The sequence below is a fragment of the Heterodontus francisci genome, chromosome 41 (genome assembly GCF_036365525.1).
Source record: "Heterodontus francisci isolate sHetFra1 chromosome 41, sHetFra1.hap1, whole genome shotgun sequence".
NCBI classification, from domain to species: domain Eukaryota; kingdom Metazoa; phylum Chordata; class Chondrichthyes; order Heterodontiformes; family Heterodontidae; genus Heterodontus; species Heterodontus francisci.
Genome location: NC_090411.1, coordinates 25,526,254 through 25,543,306, shown reverse-complemented (window position 1 = coordinate 25,543,306; position 17,053 = coordinate 25,526,254). Strand labels below are relative to the sequence as shown.

Here is a 17,053-nt window from a genome sequence, read left to right as displayed (position 1 = left end):
ACAGACTCGGTGGGCCGAAGGGCCTGTTTCAGTGCTTTATCTCTATAAAAAAAAAATAAATAAACAAACATGCCAGCTCAACTGAACTAAAAATAAGAAGTTGGTGACTGGTGACAGGAGTGAACTTCTTTTCTGGAGGCTTAGCTCCTTTTGGGTCTCACTGACTAGGCCTCTAGGTATGAAAATGGACTTCAAAGTATTAATGCAGAAGGAGATCCCGCCCCCATTTAAGCATTTTTCAGCTGTTGATTAAATGATCAGCTGCACTTCAAAATATAATTCTGCTGTGAAAGAAAGTCTTGCATTTATATAGCACTTTTCACAACCTGGAACATCCCAAAATGCTTAATAGCACAGCTAATTTGCACACAGCAAGTTCCTACAAACAATGCAATAATTTAAAAAAAATCATATTGGTCGAGGGATAAATATTGGCTGTGACACCAGGGAGAACGACGCTGCTCATCAGACAGGGCCTCGGTTTAACGTTGCATTCAAAAGACAGCACCAACAGTGCAGCACACAGTCTGGGCCTAGATTATGCGCTCCTGTCCCTCGAGTCGGCCTTGAACCCACAACCTGACTCAGAGGAGAGAGAGTGCTACACATTGAGCTACAGCTAACACAAGGTTAAGCACAGAGATGCATGGAGAATGCAAAAGGTGCAATATAATTGTACATTCTCGCTCTTTACTCTTATATGGGTTGCTGCAGCTCAAAGTAACAGAGTTGCACATGAATTGCTTCAAGACGTCTTGGAAAAGGCGATGACGCAATATAAAAGCATGCTTTGCTTGTGATTAGAAACCAAGTGAAACATTTCCAGCACCAAATTTACACATTTAACACGCCTGCACTTACAAACTTCAACATGTTCCAATCAAAGACGTAGTCGTACGAGAAGCCCTGTCGGTGGAATAAGTTCCTGAAAAGCTGCCGCAGGTACGAGTAATCGGGCTTGTCATCAAAACGTAAGGAGCGACAGAAGTTCAGGTAAGTAGAAAACTCAGCTAAGAGGGGGAGGGAAGGGGGAAAAAAAAAAAAATTAGGATCACAGAAACAGACCGATTAACTGAAAAATACTGGGAAGATGCAGTGGCAAAGACCATGTAGGGGGAGCTGAAGGGACAAGCAATTATAGTCAGAGGGGAAAAGAAAGGAGGTGTTTGGGGAAAGAAAATGAACAGACTCAGTTCACAACTGGTAAAATTCTCTCGCACCTCCCCCACAGCCATATGGTATATTCGTCCGGCTGGGGAAGCAGTTATAGTTCGATGTGGAGGTTAACAATCCATTCAACTTCAGCTGATGCAGTGTGAATGGTTGTGATGCAATCAGGAATGATTCTCTCAGGGCAAGAGTTCAAGCAATTTACTTCAACTGAAAAAAAAAACAAATGCTGTGAAGATAAGGCAATGCAAGACCTCAGTGGAGTGAGGCCTGAAGGAGCTTCCCATTTGAGAGAATCTGGGAAAAGGAGTGAGCACAGGACATGGTGCAATCAGTCTGGATTTGCACAGCAGGGACGTTGAATTGCAAGGAACTAGAGTGGATTATGAAGGAAGAAAAATACAGGAACAGCACAGAAGTCAGGATAGCTTTAATTAGCAGGAAGAAGCCACAGCTTAATTTGCCGTAGATCCCACAGAAACTTTTTTTTTTTTGCAAGACATTGAATCCATTTCAAATCTATATTAAAAGGAGCAGCCAGTCCAGGAAAGGCTCTTAAAAATAATTTGAAAACGTTATGGTCAGCTGCGAGACCATATGTTAAAATGCAGGAGGTTAAATTCACCTGCGTGCATTACAAATAGTATTCACCAGAAAAATGTCCCTTTGGGTTGCTATGGGAAGTTGATCCTTACAAGTTTAAAAGGGAAGGACAATGCAGAAACTTGCTTCACAGATTCAGAGCCTGCAATCTTACACAGTTGACATAGTGAGAAACATTAAAAAGAGAGACAGCAGAAAGTGCTTACACCAATGGCAGTCCAATCCATCAGGATAGGCAAATTTGGTAGAGTTTCTATGTATTACTAGTGCACTCTAAACAATGTGGTGTTTGGTATGGAAGTACAAAAACAGCCACCTTTTGGAAGGATAGTACATTGGTCAGGGGTTTCATTCCAGCTCAGCAACAGTTTTGCCATGTTAGTAATGGGAACTAGGAACTATATGCAACTTAACTGCACAATCTAAGACTGAAGGAGACTGAATTAGCAGTGCTGGTGCTAAGACTACATCGTGTTGCCGTGCCTTGTGGTGATTATGCTAGGTTAAAAATGTCGCCGACTTTCTTACAGCACACTTGGCAGCAATTCAATTAACAAGCTGCTAGACTCAAAACTGGCTGTATGATGAACTCTCTGCCAATGTGGGCCCATCTGTCAAACAGCTCAGCACGCCACTAAAAACCTAAATTGGCTTACTTCTGGGTCAATAGCATGGCAATAAAAAAAAAAAAGAACTTGATTCTGGGGCACGATTTGGAGGGGTGGAGCAGGGTGGGGGTACAGGAGTCTATAAAGAAAGTGCATCAGTGCCCTGTTGTATTAGCTCACACAATTTTCAGAGGCGCATGTGGGTATAAGCACATTGTGTGATGCTGTGCGTGTTGAGCTCTCATATTTTAAATGTAAAATATAGAGAAGCCATGCTGGTGCACCAGTGGGTTCCAGAGCATAGAGAAAGGAACTGAAGAGGAAGGAAACGCCACGATTTCTGCTGGTGATCGCTACCCAGTGATCCTACTCCAAAATGCACACAGTGACAGAATAAGGACATGACTGGGCTTGGTTGTAACAGCTTCCATGAGTGCACAGACTTGTGTTTGAAGGGCAGCTCCTTGGTCATGGCATGGAAGGATGCAAACACCCAGAAAGTCTGTATTGCCAGGAGAGGGGAAGGGCATGAAGGAACTAATCAATGTAGATCTTAAACTGGGTGCTGTGCCTACATTATGAAACAGTAACAACCACTTTAAAAAAGGAACTGGGGGCACTCACACGGATAGCTCTTGCACAATACTTCGATCGGAGTCGACATCTTTTTCTCACTGATGCGCTCATACTTCTGCCGTTTTGTGGCCGCTTTGAGTCCCTGCCATGGCAACGAGCCCAAGTTAAAATACATCAGGACGTAACCCAGTGACTCCAGGTCATCACGGCGACTTTGTTCTGTGGAGATTTTTTTTATTTAAAAAGTCAGGAGCTAAGATTTACTTAGAATAACTAGCAGTGGTATTAAGGGATTATCTCAAGTTCACTACCCCAAACTTTCACGAGAAAGCACTCAATTTCCCACATCAAACATTTCTATAGTCACGCCCTCCTCATGCTTATGGCATAAAACTTTGAACAAGACCAGTCAATCTGGTTCACTGCTTCCTCAGTCTGTACATGCCATCAACTGTGGACTCCTTACCTCCCCCCAACCACCCAAGATATCCATTCTCTCCTGCTAACTTTTCTGATCCATTAACAGCTCTGGAACACTCAAATCCCCTTTTGCACTAGGTACTACACTGGTTACATAGCGATCTCTTGCTCACCGATGCCCAGATGGGTGTTGATGGAGGCATACCGCGCTGTGCCGGTCAGATTCTTGTTTTCCCGGTACGGGATATGTTGGTGAGTCCGTGCATCACGGTACTTCTTGGCCAGGCCAAAGTCAATGATATAAACCAGGTTGCCTTTCTTGCCCAAGCCCATGAGGAAGTTGTCTGGTTTAACATCACGGTGGATGAAATTTTTGGAATGAATGTATTCAATTCGACTGATCTGGAAAAGAAATTCAACCAAGAGTACAAGGAATCATAACCAGGGATTCAGTAATCTCCTCCTGAAGGCTTACATTCACTTACAAGGATTCACCAACCTGATCCTTGCATTGGTTTGCTTCTTGCAATAGACCTCCTTTGAAAACAAGTTATCACAACAGTCACGGCCAGTCATTCACTAGTGTTTCAGGATCTCAAACCTCTACATTTCCTGCAGGGTTGACAGGCTACTCTATTACTAATTCTGTTTGGGCACTTAGAAACCTTGAAGCAATTTCACACTTCAAATTTCAGAATGGTTCTAATATAGTTGGTTTATTTTTAAATGGCTGGGTTTTAAGTTACTAGCCCAAGGATGGAGGCAAGTATAATCTCAGCCCCTTGTATGCCAAGAACAGTGTCAACAACATTACAGTTGGGTGTCTATGGGCAACTTGAAACTAGTCACTTTAGCAATAGGAACTAGATTCTGATACGGTGTAATTGATGGCTTTGAGTGATGGTTTTGCTTCCTTACATTCCACCCTTTATTCTTCTGTTCGCTTTTGTTCACCGACTAGCATTTCTATGGCTTGAAAGAACAGGTTGGGTGTGCAATGCAGTAACGTGCACTGATGGTTTTTGTTGTCCCTTCCCCAGCAATCAGGGGACAAGGAATAGCGATTTACATTTACATAGCACCTTTAATGTCACAACAGGCTTCACATGAGCTTAAACACCAAGCTACCAGAGGTGCCAAAAGTTTGATCAAAGGGGTGGGTTTTTAAAGGACAGAAAAGCAGAGAAGTGAGTTTTCCAGAACTTAGGGCCTCGGCAGCTAAAGGCATGGCTGCTAACAGTGCAGCGATGTGCAAGAGGCCAGAACTGGAGGAACACAGAAATTTCAGAGGGTTGTAAGGCTGCAGACAAAGGAATAGGTGAGAACATATAGGAAATTGAACACAAGGATGAGAATTTTAAAACTAAAAAAGGTGTTGCTGGAATCAAAATAGGTCAGCAAAGCCAAGCGCAACAGGTGAATGGGACTTTGTGCCATTTAAGATATGGGCAGCAGAGCATCATGACTGTGCCAGCACACATACTCAACTACATTGCATTCTATCCCTCCGCATGTTCTAGTTGCATTGCTCAGATTAGCTACAAATTAAAGCTCTGAAAATCCGTACCATCTGGTCTGCAAGGAGGAGCACAGTCTTCAGACTGAACTTGCGCGAGCAGAAGTTGAAGAGGTCTTCGAGACTAGGACCCAGCAGCTCCATTACCATCACGTTGTAATCTCCCTCTGCACCACACCATTTAATTGAGGGAATCCCAACTACAGATAACAGAACCCAAAACACACCAGGTTACCATCAGCTACATATTACATTTGCAAAGCAAACAGCAAGTTAACATTTAAAAGAAAACATTCTTTGGAGCTCCTCAATTTGCCAGCTGCTACAAGCCCATGACAGGGACCTAGACTTAGCTGCAAACTTCAGTGACTGCCAACATCCTGACAGTATAGCATGTAAATATGAAGCAGTTCTATACAACTGACATGTTGTTTGTAATACTTTGTCACTTGTTTTACAACAAGCAGCTAATACATAGAAAATCCAACTAAGCAACTCTGCTGCATCTGAAATTCAGTGCCGTACACATTCATGCGCACAAACTCCAGTTCAGAATCACTCCAGCTGGACTGCTGCAGTATGGTTTAGCAAAATGTTAAAAAAACCCATGAAAAAAAAAAATCACAGAAAGCCACAAGCCTGGACATGCGTAGTTTTGAACAGGAAAAGACAATGAAATATTTTGATCTGGAAATCCTGGGGTACTGAGATAGCAGTTCCAAAGAAAATGCTACTGTTCTTTGCCTATTGACAACACTTAAAAAAACAATTAGATTAGTGATCTTGCATCCTGATAAAAGTCAGCTAGCATGGAGTCAACTGTTACAGTACATCCAAACATGTAGCTTCCCTCTGTCACCGTTTAGTGGCCATATTTAACGTGGGAAGGGGGCCAGATCTGGGTTAAAAAGTTCCATACACACCCGCTCCCCTTTTAAATTACTGGAAAACCCTACGCATAAAAGGAAAATATCTGCACAATGGGGGTGGTCTTCGATTTAGGTCTATCTTATCGCTTTATAGCATTATATTAGAGGACTGTGTGCAGTGAGGAAATACAAACCAAGTGCACTTAAAATTTTTTCCCCATTCAAAATAAAAACAGGAAGAAAATCCCTCCCTACCTTCGGCAGCTATCCAGTGGTATTTACTGAAAGTGGGCGACTGTGGATTTTGGGAGATTACTGGCAGAGATGCCTTCCCTATTGACACTCATTAGACACTTCAAATCTAAGCGCACACACAAAGAACAGGCAAGGTAATGGAGCAACAGCAAAAGTGTATGCCAACAATAGCCGTCACTTTCAGGACAGGATGAGATGTGGGGGTGGACAATACCATACATCTTTGCTTGCTTGTTGGTTCAAGTCCTTTGGTACAAGGGCATGAAAACTAATACTTTGATGTTAAATGAGAAGTTTTATTTTTCAGTCTAAAAATCGTTATCCTGGCTAGGTGAGCAAAAAATAGAAACCATATGGAAATTGCATGTTGAGCTAAACAACCATGTTATCATTCCCAATTCCACACACCATTCCTCTTGAATTACCACACTTGCCTGTACTCAGTGTTCCTGTCCAAGCCTTTGATCACCCCGATCATCATCCTTGTCTATTTTTTTTTAATTAGTTCTGCAAAACACTTTGTCAAAAGTTGCTTTGTAAATGGTGTATCACTGAGATCGGGACAGTCAAGAGAACATCTACCTGCTGTTCAACATTAGGGTCCATCCCGAGGGACTACCACTCTTCACTCTGCCCTTCACCTAAACCATTTTAAAAATTCTGAAAACACGCACTGACAAGCCAGAAGCAAATGCCAACATAGTTAGCCCTTTCAAACAGGAATTTCAATTAAACCCCCTCCCCACCAAAAAAGGGAAAAAAAAGCCAATACTGGTATTCTGAACTGAACACAAAAAAGTTGAACATACACAGGGCAATCAGCATCTGAAAGACTAAAGATTCCAGGTGCGTACCTTTTATCAAGCTCTGAAACTCTTGATGTCTTTTCTGAGGCCGACTACAATTCCAGCATGTTATTTATATTGGTGAGGATTTAATGTGCTCTGGTACAGGATTTGTAAAATGAGTTTGTAGGACATCTGTTTTGTTGCTTTTAGACCCAGCGTGATGGAAGAGGAAATTAAAACCAAATTTCTAAAACATGAACAAGCCCAGTACATCCATTTTAAAACCTCACCATCACATTACTGAGAACAAGAGAAACAAAAAAAAACTACCCGTGTTTAGAACTAGAAAGGTTACAGACTGATGGGGTTAAATTACCTCGTACTTAAAGCACAGAAACAATTCATTCAGCCCAAATGATTTATGCTGGTGTTTATACTCCTCATGAGCCTCTTCCCATCCTATCAGCAGACCCTTCTACTCCTTTATCCCTCGTGTTCATTTAGCTTCACCTTAAATGTGTCGATGCTATTTGCCTCAACTACTCCATGCGGCAGTAATTTCCACATTCTAACCACTCTCTGGCTAAAGTTTCTTCTGAACTCTATTAGATTTATTAGTGACCATCTTATTTATGGCCTCTAGTTTTGCTCTCCCCTGCAAGTGGTAACAGCTTTGCTACATCTATCCAATTAAACCCCCTCATGATTTTAAACATATTTTAGGTCACCACAACGTCTCTTTTCCAAAGAGCCACAGCCTATTCAGTCTTTCTGTCTCCGTAGTCAGACGAATCTTCCTTGGCCTAGATTCAGAGATGAAAGTTGCAACTTCTCAGCGATACACGACCACTTACTTTGTCCAAAAAAAAAAATTTCACTCAGGTAGGGACTTTCCAAATCAACTGCAGTGAATATAGAGTTTTGAGCATATCCGTGTCACGTGCTCACGTATGAGATCAATTCTGAAAAGAGGGGAAGGGGGGAGACTAGAAAAAGTGGGTTGTGTCTCATTAGAAGCTAGGAGATCCAACAGAAGCTTTTGTTTCAAATTCATTCACAAGATGTGGGTGCTGATGGTAAGGCCGGCATTTATTCCCTATCCCCAATTACCCTTGAGAAGATGGTGGTGAGCCGCTTTCTTGAACATAACGGAGTTGCTTCCTAGGCCATTTCGAAGGACAGTTAAGAGTCAACTACATTGCTGGGAGTCTGCAGTCACACACAGGCCAGGTCAGGCAAGGACAGCAAATTTCCTTCTCTAAAAAAGGAAAATCAGTGAACCAGGTAGATTTAAACAAAAAGACAAACCAGTAGTTTCATGGTCACCATTACACATACTTTATTCCAACTTTATATATTTAAAGTAATTGAGGGATATGATCTCACATTTCTGAAATAAATAGTCCAAGCACATATCTACTGCGATACCACACTTCCGTTCAAAGAAAAAAGAACCTGCATTTATGAGATCAAGAGTTTTGGCTTTGGAGAAGAACCATTTTCACAGGTTGGGAAATCAGCAACTAGAGGGAATAAATTCATAAGAATGTACTGATGTACAGAACTTGTTGGGACACTGAATGTTCTACTCGAAGCTATGGTGGAATCAAGTGGATAAATTTTTGAAGATCAAATTCAAAAGGGCCAGGGGGAAAAAAATCCAGATGAATGGGGCTAAAAATGGAGAGCTGGCACAAGCATAATGGGCCAAATGGTCTCCTCTACTGGAAAATTCCGTGATTCTAGAGCTCTACGATTCAAGTTCTTGCTCCTGCCTTTGGAAGTGTAGCAAGAACAAAGGAAAAAAGGTTTCTCAATACAAGCACTGCCATGAACATGCGGTCGACAAAATCTCATGCTCATTAAACATTTATCCTGATTCTTCTTTGGGCCTCCTTATCTCGGGAGACAATGGATATGCGCCTGGAGGTGGTCAGTGGTTTGTGAAGCAGCGCCTGGAGTGGCTATAAAGGCCAATTCTGGAGTGACAGGCTCTTCCACAGGTGCTGCAGAGAAATTTGTTTGTTGGGGCTGTTGCACAGTTGGCTCTCCCCTTGCGCCCCTGTCTTTTTTCCTGCCAACTACTAAGTCTCTTCGACTCGCCACAATTTAGCCCTGTCTTTATGGCTGCCCGCCAGCTCTGGCGAATGCTGGCAACTGACTCCCACGACTTGTGATCAATGTCACACGATTTCATGTCACGTTTGCAGACGTCTTTATAGCGGAGACATGGACGGCCGGTGGGTCTGATACCAGTGGCGAGCTCGCTGTACAATGTGTCTTTGGGGATCCTGCCATCTTCCATGCGGCTCACATGGCCAAGCCATCTCAAGCGCCGCTGACTCAGTAGTGTGTATAAGCTGGGGATGTTGGCCGCTTCAAGGACTTCTGTGTTGGAGATATAGTCCTGCCACCTGATGCCAAGTATTCTCCGAAGGCAGCGAAGATGGAATGAATTGAGACGTCGCTCTTGGCTGGCATACGTTGTCCAGGCCTCGCTGCCGTAGAGCAAGGTACTGAGGACACAGGCCTGATACACTCGGACTTTTGTGTTCCGTGTCAGTGCGCCATTTTCCCACACTGATTAACTGCAAGGAAACTAACTGGACTGTATCTCTCCAAAGAGAAAAAAAAAGCAGCACTGATTCCTGCCCAATGCTATGTGGATGTAGTCCACAGTTTTCACACGTCTACACACTTTCTTAAAAACTGAAGCACATGGATTTCCTGAGCCCTCTCCTGCAGGGGTGATGTGTCCTAGTGGGGTATGGGACTTGACCACCAGGAGGCAGCAAAAAGTGCGATATGAACAAGTCTTTTCCCCCCCCTAAATAACTCAAGGGGCAAATTGTGGTAACTTCTGCTGAGATTAGCGCATTCAACAGTTTGGATCTAACTGGGTTCTGGTCTATGGGCCTCAGTGTCAAGATTTTTTTTAAAAAACTGCTATTCATCTCCCTAACCCACAAGTCCATGCTTTAGGCTCATTACACTTTTGCCAAAAGCTGATTTCTGAACAGAAACTTCAAGCGTTGGGGACAATGCATCAAGTTCCCTCAAAAAAAAAGGCAGAATAGCAATCCTGGACATCTTTGCCTCGTCCATTAATGCTTTAAATCCTAAGCATGGTTGAACAGAAACCAACCATGACTATGTCAAGCAAAATTAAAATGGGTTTGTATTCCACAATAACCCAAAATATTAGCAATAAGTGAAATAGAACCCAGAGACATTTATATGATTTTACTGACCTCATTGGCACTGCATCTGGACCATCATCCTCTCTTCTCCTCCACTATCTCACACAATGAAAAGGCCAAAAAAAGCTCCAACTCGAAACTTAAGGGCAGAGACATCTTAAAAAGCTATCATAAATCTTATATAAACTTGTTTTTCCTTCACTCCAAATAGAAGCCAAATGTGGAGGGTGTTATATATTGTGTATAATATTAACAAAAAAAAAAAGAAGAGGCTTGGGAACAAATGAATTAACTGAATTTCTTAAGTGCAATAAATGAACAAAAGCAGCTTAAACCACAATGAGCAGCAAGAACAGCAAGGGTTCAAAACACTTTTAGAAATCCTCAAATTCATATTCAGATTTATGCTTGGTGCCTGGACGTCAATTGTTGTCAGGGTGCAATGGCTCAGGCTGAGGATTACCAGGAAATTATAGGCCGGTGAGCCTTACATCAGTGGTAGGGAAATTATTAGAGGATTCTTCGGGACAGGATTTACTCCCATTTGGAAACAAACAAACTAATTAGCGAGAGGCAGCATGGTTTTGTGAAGGGGAGGTCGTGTCTCACTAATTTGATTGAGTTTTTTGAGGAAGTGACAAAGATGATTGATGAAGGAAGGGCAGTGGATGTTATCTATATGGACTTCAGTAAAGCCTTTGACAAGGTCCCTCATGGGAGACTGGTACAAAAGGTGAAGTCACACGGGATCAGAGGTGAGCTGGCAAGATGGATACAGAACTGGCTCAGTCATAGAAGACAGAGGGTAGCAGTGGAAGGGTGCTTTTCTGAATGGAGGGATGTAACTAGCGGTGTTCCGCAGGGATCTGTGCTGGGACCTTGGCTCTTTGTAGTGTAGATCGGTTGGAGACTTGGGCGGAGAAATGGCAAATGGAGTTTAATCCGGACAAATGTGAGGTAATGCATTTTGGAAGATCTAATGCAGGTGGGAAGTATACAGTAAATGGCAAAACCCTTAGGAGTATTGACAGGCAGAGAGATCTGGGCGTACAGGTCGACAGGTCACTGAAAGTGGCAACACAGGTGGATAAGGTAGTCAAGAAGGCATACAGCATACTTGCCTTCATCAGTCGGGGCATAGAGTATAAAAATTGGCACGTCATGCTGCAGCTGTACAGAACCTTAGTTAGGCCACACTTAGAATACTGCGTGCAATTCTGGTCGCCACACTACCAGAAGGACGTGGAGGCTTTGGAGAGGGTACAGAAGAGGTTTACCAGGATGTCGCCTGGTCTGGAGGGCATTAGCTATGAGGAGAGGTTGGATAAACTCAGATTGTTTTCACTGGAATGACGGAGGTGGAGGGGCGACATGATAGAGGTTTACAAAGTTATGAGCGGCATGGACAGTGTGGATAGTCAGAAGCTTTTTCCCAGGGTGGAAGAGTCAGTTACTAGGGGATATAGGTTTAAGGTGACAGGGGCAAAGTTTAGAGGGGATGTGCGAGGCAAGTTCTTTACACAGAGGGTGGTGAGTGCCTGGAACTTGCTGCCGGGGAGGTGGTGGAAGCAGGTACAATAATGACATTTAAGAGGCATCTTGACAAATACATGAATAGGATGGGAATGGAGGGATACGGTCCCCGGAAGTGCAGAAGGTTTTAGTTTAGGCAGACATCAAGATCGGCGCAGGCTTGGAGGGTCGAATGGCCTGTTCCTGTGCTGTACTGTTCTTTGTTTATCCCACAGAGCAGCTGCCAGAAAACAGCCTCAAAACGCTGAATTCAGAGTACTGTACAAGTCTGTCAGCTGAGCAGGTGGATACCATGCATTCCATTTGGCCAATGTCTATGCGACGGTCTCTTCCAGAGCCAGAGGTCTCGTAGGATCGCCACTAAAGGGGTGAATGCAACTATTTCACTCACTACAGCCGTCCTTGAATTTGTCTGCCATAACATCAGCCATGGTAACGCACATTTGTCAATCAGCACCACTTAAATTCTGCTTCGGTCTTCACAAGACGACATTCAATGACATCTTAAATGAATCCAGGAAGAAAAGAAAGCACCCGATCCAACCCAGTGTCACAGCCTCAAGTTTTTCTCTTGGATGCTTACTCAAGTGCCACTAGAGAAATTTTACTGTACAAGCGTCTTCCTTGTAAATATGCAAGGGGCTATCTTGGATGCATGAATTGTGCACAAGTATTACAACTTATCCCTGTAACACAGATGTAACTCGACTTGGAGCTGCCTATGACGAGAGTTTGATCTGCACTGGCAATGCAGACCCAGTTGAGGCAGGTGTACTGCATCTTTCAAGACAAGTTTCTGGATTATGCTAGTTAGTTGCTCATTAGACAGACACTGCAAGAATTCACCTCCCCAGTGATGCCTTTTACCTAGAGATTGCGCATCACCTCTGAATTCAGTCAAGCTGGCCCACAGTTGCATGCAGTTTCTCACCTCATCCAGACCAGCAAACTTTCTTGCAATTTAGACACATACTTCCTCCTCTTCACCAACCCCTCCAACCCATTTTCTTTGGGACAGCAGTTGCACATTAGCTTCATTCTGCTGAAACTCACCCAGCAACTCCATACACCTCTGGATAATGGACAATGTTCAACTCCTCCACTGCACTGCAGCTCTAATGGAGTATATGTCACCAAACAATTCAACAGCTTTCAATAGTTGAAAAGTGCGATTGAGGACTGATTCTCATCTTTCCCAAAACCCAATATGTAGCAGCCTAAAGTGCTGGTAGTGTAGGGTGCATATTATGCATGGGAAGGGGACATTTAGCTCTAACATAAATTGGAATGTGACAGGGTAAACCCCGATTAAATACTTTAAAATAAAAAGGAGGACCAGAGATGACACAAGTATAAAGGAAGTCAAATATCAGCAAGGATTTATTCACACAAAAGCTGATAAATGCCTGCAATACCTGCTAGATGGAAACAGAGATACAGGTTTGAGGGGTCCTCAAAACAGTCAGATACCGGAAGCTGCAACAATGGAGGGTTGAGCTTTGCTTGGTCCAAAGGCCTCGTCACTTTTGATTTCTCATGCTTACCCCACACACATCATCCCCACAATGATCCAAGCACTCACCTCCTCCTTGCATCATTTTGTAAAACTTGCTCTCGATGTGGAGTTGGGGATGTTTCGTTTTGACACATTCCAACTTTATTGCAACCTCCTCCCCAGTGGCAATGTTTGCACCTGAAAAAGAGAGAGACACGCGATCAGTTTTATCAGAGGGAAACGGTACAGAAAATAAGCATCTGGAAGACAACAGTAACACTAAGCACCCCCAGATACAGATGCCACCTTCTTTGCTAATTTTTGTCCATAAAAGCCATTTACAATAAAAAAAAGTTATCAATAGACCAGCATCTGTAAAAAAAAAATAGCCCCTTCCCTGCAGGGGTACCAACTGGGATGTGTTGCCCATGGTTTCCAACTACCCTCATTTGGGAAACACAAACCACAGGAAGATGCCTGGCAATCAATTCCTGATATACATGTTATACCTGGTTCCTGCTGTGTCCTATTAGAAGCAACAGGATTTCTCATTTACTTAGACTGCTATTAAAAGTAGAGAATGTGTGTTATCACTAAAAACAAGATGCAGTTATGGCAAGTCTCCGCAAGCAAGACTGACCAGGTAACTTTGTACTAGTTGCCAACTGAAAATAAACAAATCTTATTTTAAAAGCTCGGAGGTGAGAGTGTGTGTAGAATTAGTACTACACCCAATACAAACAAGCGTCACAATGCCAGAATTTTTTCTTCCCAAACTTGGCTTGTGACTGGAGAGAGCACTAAGGTGGTTGCACATCTGTCACAGGTCAGAAGGCAGAGATTTGAGGTGATGAATCATCATACAAGTAGTGCACTGTACAAATATGATTCTTGTCCTATAAAAAAAATGGTTCCAAGAGATCTATTTATCGAGCATCCATCATATCCTCAGGACATTCCAAGTGCTGATTTTGTGTATGGTTGCTGCATGTGCCTACATAACAGTGATTACTCTTCAGAAGTAAATTATCTGTGCAGTATTTTTTTTAAATAAAAATACTCCACAGATAAGAAGTTACTTCTGAAGAGTAATCACTATTATGTAGGCACATGCAGCAACCAGTCCATACACAAAATCAGATAAATGACCAGTTAATTGGTTTTACTGTTGGTGGATACATGAGCATTGACCAGGATAACTCCCAGCCCTTATCTGAATAGCACCACATTACCTCTTGGGTCCATGTACACAAGCAGGTCAGGGCTTAGCTTAACATCTTAACCTAAAGGCAGCAACCATGACATTGAACAACGAGGGAGCGCTGCAGAGCATCAGCCTGGATAAAAAGGCTGAAGTCCTGCAGTGGAACTTGAACCTATAACCTTTCCACTCAAGTGGAGGGTAAACATCGACAGGGGCCGGTTGGGCAGAATGGCTCAAGAATGCTACCAATTGGGCTGTGGCAACAGTAAGCCTGACTTTGGCAATGAAGTGAATAACTCTGGTGGTTCAAAGGATAAACTGTTGTGTTATCCTTTACCATAGGAAATAGGATTTGTATTCTTCATAGCCATTTCCGCCACAAATGCACTGCAAGTTTAGCTTACTTGCGAGAAGGTACGCAGCCTAGCTCAGTATTCAGTGGCCATATTTGTATAAACTTATATAAGCGTAGGAACTGGAGTTGATTTTCTGATCCGTTCAGGGCTCAGTACAACAAATGCTCCAAAAATAAGTGCATTGTAATAATTTGTCACGGAGCCTGTCAAAATTTTTGTCACCGTGACAACAGAAATAGAAAATCGAGACTAGTTGCGTGACTCACTGGCACTCCAAAATGTAATTTAAAAATCAGTACTTCTGGAATTGAAGCAGGGAGCGTGTTCCTGTGACTGGTGGCCAGGAGCAACAGTACACGCCATCGTTTTATTTATGTAATATTCCAATAGCGAGTGTCAAAGCCAGGAAGCTAAAAATTTAAACAAGTTCTATAACAAGACTCTCCACCTCCCTCTCTCTCTCTCAAGACGCTCCTCAAAAATCTACCTCATCATCCAAGCTTTTGATCAACGGTTTCAATATTTCCCTACATGGCTCAATGTCAAATTTTGATAAAGCTCAATGAAGCACCTTCGGACATTTGACTAGGTTAAAGCCACTATAAAAATGCAAGCGGTTAAAAGCACAAGGGGCACAAAGGGGGCACTTATCAAACTTTTTAAATTTTAATCCCCACTAGGGAGCTTTGCTTCACGTCCTTACTACCCCACCGCCACCCCCCCCCCCCCCCCCCCCCCCACCTTTAGAATTCTCTATCCAAGGGGGCTGTGGATGCTCAGGTCATTGAGAATATTCAAGAATGAGACGGAGAGATTTTGGGGCATTAAGGGAATTAAGCAGTATAGGGATAGGGCAGGAAAGGGGAGTTGAGATAGAAGATGATCAGCCATGACCTTATTGAATAGCGGAGCAAGATTGAGGGGCTATATGGCTTATTTCTTATGTTCTTAAGGCAACAACTAACCCACTGGTTTGATTCTCAAAAGGAAAATGAAGAAACTCCTGGAATTCCATGGAATGACTAAATATGACCCAGTTACCATAAGCAAATGACTTTGATCAGAGGGAATACAACATAGGCAAGGGAACTGGCTTCCACAATCTCTCCAAGCAAAAATAGAATCAAAGAATTCAATTGTCAAATTTCCACACAAGAAAACCAAATATGATTACTCAGTTACCATAAGCCAGTGGCTCTGGTGATGAGTCACAGTGCTGGTTACCAGAGCAGCCTTCCAGCTCACTCAGGTACTGTACAAGCCCAGGCAGAACATTAGCAGACGGCAGGGGACATCGCAGAGGATTCTTATCCTATCTTCAATTGACGAGTGTAGCTCTGTACTGTTCTAGCAGGAGTTAATGGATAGGACGGAGGAGCAGAAACACAGGTCAATTTTACTCCCCTCTGGTCACCACGCTTCAGGAAGGAGGAGGGTCCTCGAGAGGGCACAGAGGAGATTTACCAGAATGGATCCAGGGATGGGGGATTTTAGTTCCAAGGTTAGGTTGGAAAAGCTGGGTTTGTTCTCTTTGGAGAAAAGGACATGGAGGAGGAGATTTAATAAAAGTGTATAAGATGATTTATTTATTTAGAGATACAGCACTGAAATAGGCCCTTCGGCCCACTGAGTCTGTGCCGACCAACCACCCATTTATATTAATCCTACATTAATTCCATATTCTCTACCACATCCCCACCATTCCCCCATCACCTACCTACACTAGGGGAAATTTTTAATGGCCAATTTACTCATCAACCTGCAAGTCTTGAGGTGGGAGGAAACCGGAGCACCTGGCGGAAACCCACGCAGACACAGGTAGAACTTGCAAATTCCGCACAGGCAGTACCCAGAACTGAACCCGGGTCGCTGGAGCGGAGAGGCTGCGGTGCTAACCACTGCGCCACTGTGCTACCCATTATGACAGGCTTAGATAAATTAGCAAAAACTGTTCCCATTAACAAATGGTACAAGGACTAGGAGGACACAGATCGAACGTTTTGGGCAAAAGATGCAGGGGAATAGGAGGATGCACCTTTTAAAAAAGGCAACAGGTGGTAATGACCTGGAATTCGCAACCCACAAGGATGGTGGAAGCAGAGACAATGACTTCAAGAGGAAGTTGGATGGTCACTTGAGAGACAGAGACTTGCAGGCTCTTTGGTGGGGAGGGGGGGGGGGGGGGGGGGGGGGAAATAACGAGCCAGGGAGTGGGACTGTCTACATAGCTCTAGGGAGCTAGCGTGGACTAGATGGGCTGAATGGCCTCCTTCTATACTGTAAGTGACTCTGACTTGGCAACACTACAGCATCCATTCAAGTAAGGCCACCCGACTGAGCAATGGTGGAGTTCAATGCAGACACCATCTTGGTCTGTATAGTGCATTAGGGAAATCCCAATGACTTCAAGATGGATAAATGAAAACTGGTTTAGCAATGACTAAAGGTTCTCACTTTGAC

At 43.3% G+C, this 17,053-nt stretch overlaps 1 protein-coding gene across 1 annotated transcript in view; it reads right to left on the bottom strand.

Annotated features, from left to right (window-relative positions):
• LOC137353369 (casein kinase I) overlaps positions 1-17,053 on the bottom strand; it is a 47,157-nt gene that overhangs the window by 17,093 nt on the left and 13,011 nt on the right. Inside the window, exons 3-7 of the mRNA XM_068019555.1 lie at positions 13,121-13,231; positions 4,945-5,093; positions 3,551-3,779; positions 3,006-3,176; positions 862-1,010 (exon numbers count right to left, since the gene is read on the bottom strand). Coding sequence (XP_067875656.1) covers positions 862-1,010; positions 3,006-3,176; positions 3,551-3,779; positions 4,945-5,093; positions 13,121-13,231 — 809 coding nt within the window. The remainder of the gene's footprint in view (positions 1-861; positions 1,011-3,005; positions 3,177-3,550; positions 3,780-4,944; positions 5,094-13,120; positions 13,232-17,053) is intronic.